Below are 6,302 nucleotides of genomic sequence, written 5' to 3' on the forward strand. Positions count from 1 at the left end.
GAGGAGGAGAAGGAAGAGTTGGAGGAGGAGGAGGAGAAGGGGTTGTTATTGTGAGAAAAGACTCAATGATAGTCCCAAAAGTTGGTTCCACATGTAAGAGGTTCTCCTGCTTCCTAGGCCATTGGACAAAATAAAATAAGTAAAAGAAAATAATTAACACAACACAACACAATACAACACAATACAATGCAAGGGTAAGAATCGCACTGACTTAGAACAGGGTGGGAAAATTTACACCTGGGGTGCAGCTCACTCGGAGCCTTGAGGATTGTTCTGCTTGCAACTGTTGTAAGTTGCAACTGGGTCGGGGATCGAAAGGAAGAGCCGAAATCCCTGCAACATCTCAGGTGCTCCTTAGAATCCGAGAACAATATTGGGCAAATGAATGGAGGGCGAACGTATTTTTCCATTAAGCGTCCCATTTCTCTCTCACACTCCCTCCCTCTCACACAAACACACAGACACAAGCATTGTAGGGTCTGCTAAAGTCCTCTTAATTGCTTTACTCCTTCCTTAAAGCTTTTTCAGCAAAGACAGGCAGAGCCAGGAATAAAAAAAAAGGGGGGGGGGAAGCCGGACCACGCTCCGTTTTCCATATAATAAGTGCCCTAATTAAAAACACGCGTACGCCCCTGCCTTAACAACTCGCCTACTTGACAATTTGTTTGGCAACATATGGGGGACTCTTGTAAATTTCCCCTCGAGGCAATACATAACAGATGGCAGGAAAAATAAAAGGGGGGGAAAAACAGCAACCCCAAAATACACGTGTTTCTCAAGTTCAGGGTGGATGGATGGGCATGTTTGCAAATGTTTGCAAACACAAAATAAATGAATAAAAAGCGAAAGGGCTGCCCTTTTTTTTTTTTTCTTTCTTTCCTGCACCCAGCTTTCAATTTCGGGACCTTGGAAATCATTTACTCCGCTTTAGATAGCAAGACAAAAATATAGCTAGATAGATACATGGGACTTCAAGCAATTTTCTGGTTTATACACAAACATTTCTTTTCTTTTTGATTGATTGAACACAGTTGTCAAGCGTTTCTGGAGAAGAAGAGGGCTCCTGGGGAGGGAGGGAGGGAGGGATGCAAAACTCCTAATATGTTTTATTGTGACTTGTTCTGGGAGGAGGAGGAGGAGGAGGAGAGGGAGGGNAAGGAAGGAAGGAAGGAAGGAAGGAAGGAAGGAAGGAAGGAAGGAAGGAAGGAAGGAAGGAAGGAGAAAAATAGAAAATATCCAGGGAGGGAGGGAGGGAGGGAGGGAGGGAGGAAGGAAGGAAGGAAGGAAGGATCTGCTATCAAGACCTTATCAACCACCCATGATTTCCTCCGTGATGGCCTTTCTTGGTCATTCAGACCTTCCAATGCTGGTTCTATACAGGTAGTCCTCAACTTACGACCGCAATAGAGTGTCGTAAGTTGCGATGATCCTAAAATGGCTTCTCTTGTGACCTACCAGGAAGCATGGAAAACAAATAAACAAAAAAAGATTAAAATTCTGGTACCTTAGCATATTGCATGAGGTCGCTGCGTCCTCGGAAGCGGGTATAAAATTCGGGCATTCTCCACGGCGCAATGATCTGCAGATACCATGGAAATAAAGTTGGTTATGGCACTAACGGAGAGGCAGTTTGGTGCAGTGGTGAGGGACGGAGGGAGGGAGGGAGGGAGGAGAAGGAAGGAAAATTGAAAGATGCTAAACTCAAGAAAGGGAGGGAGGGAGGAAAGAGATGGAAGGAAGAGATAAAAAAGAGGGAGGGTGGAAGGAAGGGAAGAATTAAAAAATCTTGGACCCTGGAAAGCCAGGCTCCTTAATTAAAAGCCCAGGTATTATTAGTATTATTATGAATTAGTACTAGGTAGCCTCTGGTAATAGTTTCATAGATAGTTCCGTCTTGTTCTACATTGTTTTCCAAACCTGCAGTGATTGGAGTTGAACCGAAACTCATAAAAGCACTTGCAAAAATTCTAATTTGAGGCTAAAACGGACCCAGTTCAGTCCAAGGGATTAAAAATAATTCAATTTGAACCCATTTTTTAAAATGAAAAAAAAAAAAAGAAGCAACCACTAGCTAACCGACGATCAAAAAAGACATTCTAACTTTTGCTAAGTCCCTGTGATGTTTTAATTGACCCTTTCTAACAGCCCAAACTAGCTCAGGAGGTTTCAGCAGATCGTTCGGTCTCCACCCAATTTTTTTGCCCTGAGCAGGATGAAAAATAATCCCCACCTTGCAAAAAGACTTGGGATCATCTTTGTTTGGAGAGATTAACGGGGAGACTTAAAGGGCTGCTGGCTTCTGGCTTTGAAGCGCACCCTGCTTAGTCCAAACACCATTCCAGAAAGGCAGAATTACCTATTGAATTTGGGCAGAGGACCTGGTGGGTAACCTGAACCCCTGGGGCTGGTGGCAGCCACATCAAAGCCGCCGTCAGACGGGGAAGGGTTAGTGGGACAGAAGGGGACTGAAACATTTGGTGTTGTGTGGCACAAATTGTGCCTTACCTTGATCCGAGGAGAGAGAGCGTAGTAGGTGAGCTCAAACCGAATCTGATCGTTGCCCTAAAGAAAGGGCAGGATACAGGGTTAAGCACAATTGCAAATAATTTAGCCCAACAGAAGCGGTTTTGGGGATTGCTTTTATTTGGGAACCTCTCCATCATTTTTTTTTTCTGCCCAGGAATCACCTGGTGGTCTCCCATCCAGCCAACGCAGTTAGTCCCCGGTTTACGACCGTTCGTTTGAATTTACAACAGCGCTGGCAATTTTCCCTCGCCGTTACGACGGTCGCAGCGGTTATGTCAGCAAAATTTAAGCACCTTGGCAACCGGCAGACAGTTCAGGGCTTGTCTGTATTCTCTACATTTTAACCAGGTAGTGCAATTCAGAAAAGTTGTTTAAGAGTCAGGTTCGAATCCTACTCGACACAGAAACTTTGAGCTCGTCTCGGGGGTTCCTTTGAAAGACCCGCAGCTCCAGATTCGCTTTTTTTTTTTTTTTAGTTTCCATCCATTGTTTCTTGTCCTGCCTTCAGGTGCTTTGCAGAACAGGTTGACCCCCCCCCTCTTCTTTGTGGCAGCCCCCCAGATACTGGAAGGCTGCTATCATGTCACCCCTGGTCCTTCTTTTCATTAAAATAGACATACCCAATTCCTGCAACCGTCCTTCATATGGTTTAGCCTCCCGTCCCCTCCCCATCTTTGTTGCCCTCTTTCTAGAGTCTCCACATCTTTTCTGTTTGGTGGTGACCAAAACTGGATGCCCTTTAACAGCACCTTCACTCTTTCTGGAGATTCACATGACCACTCAGAGCAACCGAGATTATCGTGGCTTGCAGGAGCCTCCAGAGGCGGCGACAGAAGACCTTGGAGCCAACATCTAACAGGGCTTCCTTCTCCCATCTGTCTCTCAGTCATGGAGCCTCACACAGATGGTGCCCGGAGCGTTGAAGAAATTGGCCGTGCAGAGCAGGGACCAGCCAGCTTTGGGGGTTCGGATTACTACAGGGAGGGGGGTGGCTGCCGCTCAACCCATTTGCCTGCAAGCCAAGCTTAGTTGATAGGAGAATGGAAAATGTTTCAAAGAGCTTGTAGCTTTCTGAAGCTCAGCCCTGGGAAAAGAGCCGAGATAATATTTCTTAGAAGGCAAAAGACACGTTGGAATTCAACTCGGCGTGGCCTTAAATGTACTAAAATATGCCTTTTGCCGTCCGAGAAATATTGAGAAATATTGAACTGGAGTTGAGCGGCATTAAACTCAGCTAGAGTTGACCTCAACTAGAGTCAATTTTTGGCTTAAGACTAGACTGTCAACATTTAACTTTAATTAAGCTTATATGCTGCCCTGTATTATTCATTTATATCCTGCCTTTATTATTTTTACAAATAATTCAAAATGGCAAACCTATCCAGCGTACCTTCCTCCTATTTTCCCCACAACAATCCTGTGAGGTGGGTGACCCAGATGGCTTGTATGACTAAGGTGGGACTAGAACTCACATCTCCTGGTGATTGGCCCACAGTCACCCAGCCAGCTTTCATGCCTAAAAAGCGGGACTAGAACTCCCAATTTTTTTGCTATCGATTCAGAACATTGGGGTTTAAAAAATAATAATCCCGAGATCCTTTTTTGCAAACTCACCACAGAGTTCCCAAACCTCACATTGCAACTTTACACGAGCAAAATCAGCACCCCACCTCTTTTTCTTTTTAGAAAACCTGATTCTGCAGTCTTTCTCTGCCCCTTCTGGGCTGTTTCCGACCTTCTAAAGAAGCCAAATTTTGAATCAGCCGATTAAGCAAAGGAATCTTGACAAAAGTAAGTCTTTGCTTCCCTCTTGTGGAAAAATGCGTGCGGCACACATTTTTAAAAACACTGAAAAAAACACCTGTATTGTAAACTGCGGTTACTCCAACAGCAGGAATATAATGGCCAGGTTTGTTTTTAATTCGAATTTTAGAATGAGATTTAAAAAAAAAATCAAAGGAAAAATAATACTAAAATGGCATCAGTTTTATAACCCAATCTTCTACTGTGAATATTTCATTGTAGTAATTTCAAGCTATCGCAATCTGTTGTTGACCTGGAAGGTGTGCTTTGCAGGCAGCCCAAATGAAAGCAAAGATTCTTAAAAGTGGGAAACTGGTTTTAATTCTTTTCCTACTTCCTGGTTGCCAAACTGAGGAACAAGCAAAGGGAAAAGGCATCAAATGGGAATTTGTGAATTTTTTTGCCTGTGCGCTTAAGCTTGTCGGCTATCCTAGGAAAATCCTGTCCACCTAAACTCAGTTTAGCTAATTTTTAACAAGCGCTGTCCAGATATGCACATTCTTTTTCCTTGGGTTATTCAGCATTACTCAGAAGGACAAAATTCAACAAGATGACTTCCCAGGACTTTGGCTAAGTTTGCTCAAGTTGGAAATTCAGATTTGTGTTTCATGCAAATTTTGGTTCTAGCATTCTAGAAACATAGATAGACCTTCTTCCCTCAGTCCAGATTCCAGAAGGGTTTTGTCAAGAACGTCCTTTAAGTCACGTCCACTGAGAAGATGAACAGGGGAACAATTTAAAGCATCACCAATAAAGGAGAATATTTTCTAGCCCAGGGTTGAAATGAGGAGTCCTTTACCCGGCTAGCACTGATGATGTTACCTAGTTTGGGTCATGAAATGTCTGTAAGGAAGCCACCAAGGTCGGAGAGCAGCCAGGAAGCCCTCATTAAAGCATCATCACCCAGGCTAATCCTACCTTGCCTGTGGCTCCATGAGAAACGAACTGGGCCCCCTCCCTCAAGGCGACCTCCATCTGCTTGCGGGCAATACATGGCCGGGCCAAAGACGTGCCAAGGAGATACCGGTCTTCATAGAGAGCTCCAGCTTGGACAGCTGGCCAGATAAACTCTTCTACAAATTCCCTGCTGAGGTCTTCAATGTAAACCTGAAACACAGAATATAGAACACGCAAGAATAGGGACCTTGGAGGTCTTCTAGTCCAACCCCATCCTGCTCAAGCAGGAGACCCTAGGCTATTCCAGTCAAATAGGCTGGCCAATCTCTTCTTAAAAACCTCCACTGATGGAGCATCTTCTGGAAGAAGGATTTTTTTCCCCCTGGTAATTACCTAATTTCTAATTATTTTTAAATGGTTTACTTCCTCCACAAGATTCCGAAAGGAATCTATTTGGCCACCTCTAACTCAGAGAGGGTAAAATACTGCCAAATGAAAAGCATGACGGTTGGAGGATTCTGCGAGTTGCCGTCCATGTATCTTTTCATAAACCATTCTTCTTTCTGCAAACCATGGTTAAACAAACCGAGGCTAGGTGTAGCAGGCAAAACTAAACACTCACCTTTTTGGCACCCAAAGAGAGAGCTTTGGTTCTCGCCTTTTCAAAGTTTTCATCTTGTCCAATGTTGGCCTGGAATATATTTAAGACAAAAAAAAAATTGAAAATAACTTCCAGAAGGAAATCTGCTCTCCCCCCCCCCTTACTGGTTTTATCCCCCTTTGGGTCTTGTTTGTGTGCTTTTAAGGGAACAAAGATGCCAAGTCTTTAATTGTACAAAGGGGTCTCATCTTTTGGGGCATCTTAGCATATCCTGGACAGTTTGAGGCAGTCCTCAAACTAGGAAAGGGGGCTGCTGAATTCTGGAAGGGCAGAGCCATTTCCCATCTTTGAGACACAGAAATTAAGGGAAGAAATTAAGGGAAGAAGAAGAGGGAAGAGGAGAAAGGGAAGAGGAAGGGATGGGAGGGAGAGAGAAAGAGAGAGAGAGAAGGAAGGAAGGAAGGAAGGAAGGAAG

General features: G+C 44.2%; 1 protein-coding gene across 1 annotated transcript in view; it reads right to left on the reverse strand.

Annotated features, from left to right (window-relative positions):
• ASS1 (argininosuccinate synthase 1) overlaps positions 1 to 6,302 on the reverse strand; it is a 31,938-nt gene that overhangs the window by 24,620 nt on the left and 1,016 nt on the right. Inside the window, exons 2-5 of the mRNA XM_015820339.1 lie at positions 5,849 to 5,917; positions 5,248 to 5,436; positions 2,506 to 2,562; positions 1,505 to 1,579 (exon numbers count right to left, since the gene is read on the reverse strand). Coding sequence (XP_015675825.1) covers positions 1,505 to 1,579; positions 2,506 to 2,562; positions 5,248 to 5,436; positions 5,849 to 5,917 — 390 coding nt within the window. The remainder of the gene's footprint in view (positions 1 to 1,504; positions 1,580 to 2,505; positions 2,563 to 5,247; positions 5,437 to 5,848; positions 5,918 to 6,302) is intronic.

This window comes from Protobothrops mucrosquamatus, unplaced genomic scaffold (assembly GCF_001527695.2).
Source record: "Protobothrops mucrosquamatus isolate PMUCROS unplaced genomic scaffold, P.Mucros_1.0 scaffold1122, whole genome shotgun sequence".
Lineage (NCBI taxonomy): Eukaryota > Metazoa > Chordata > Lepidosauria > Squamata > Viperidae > Protobothrops > Protobothrops mucrosquamatus.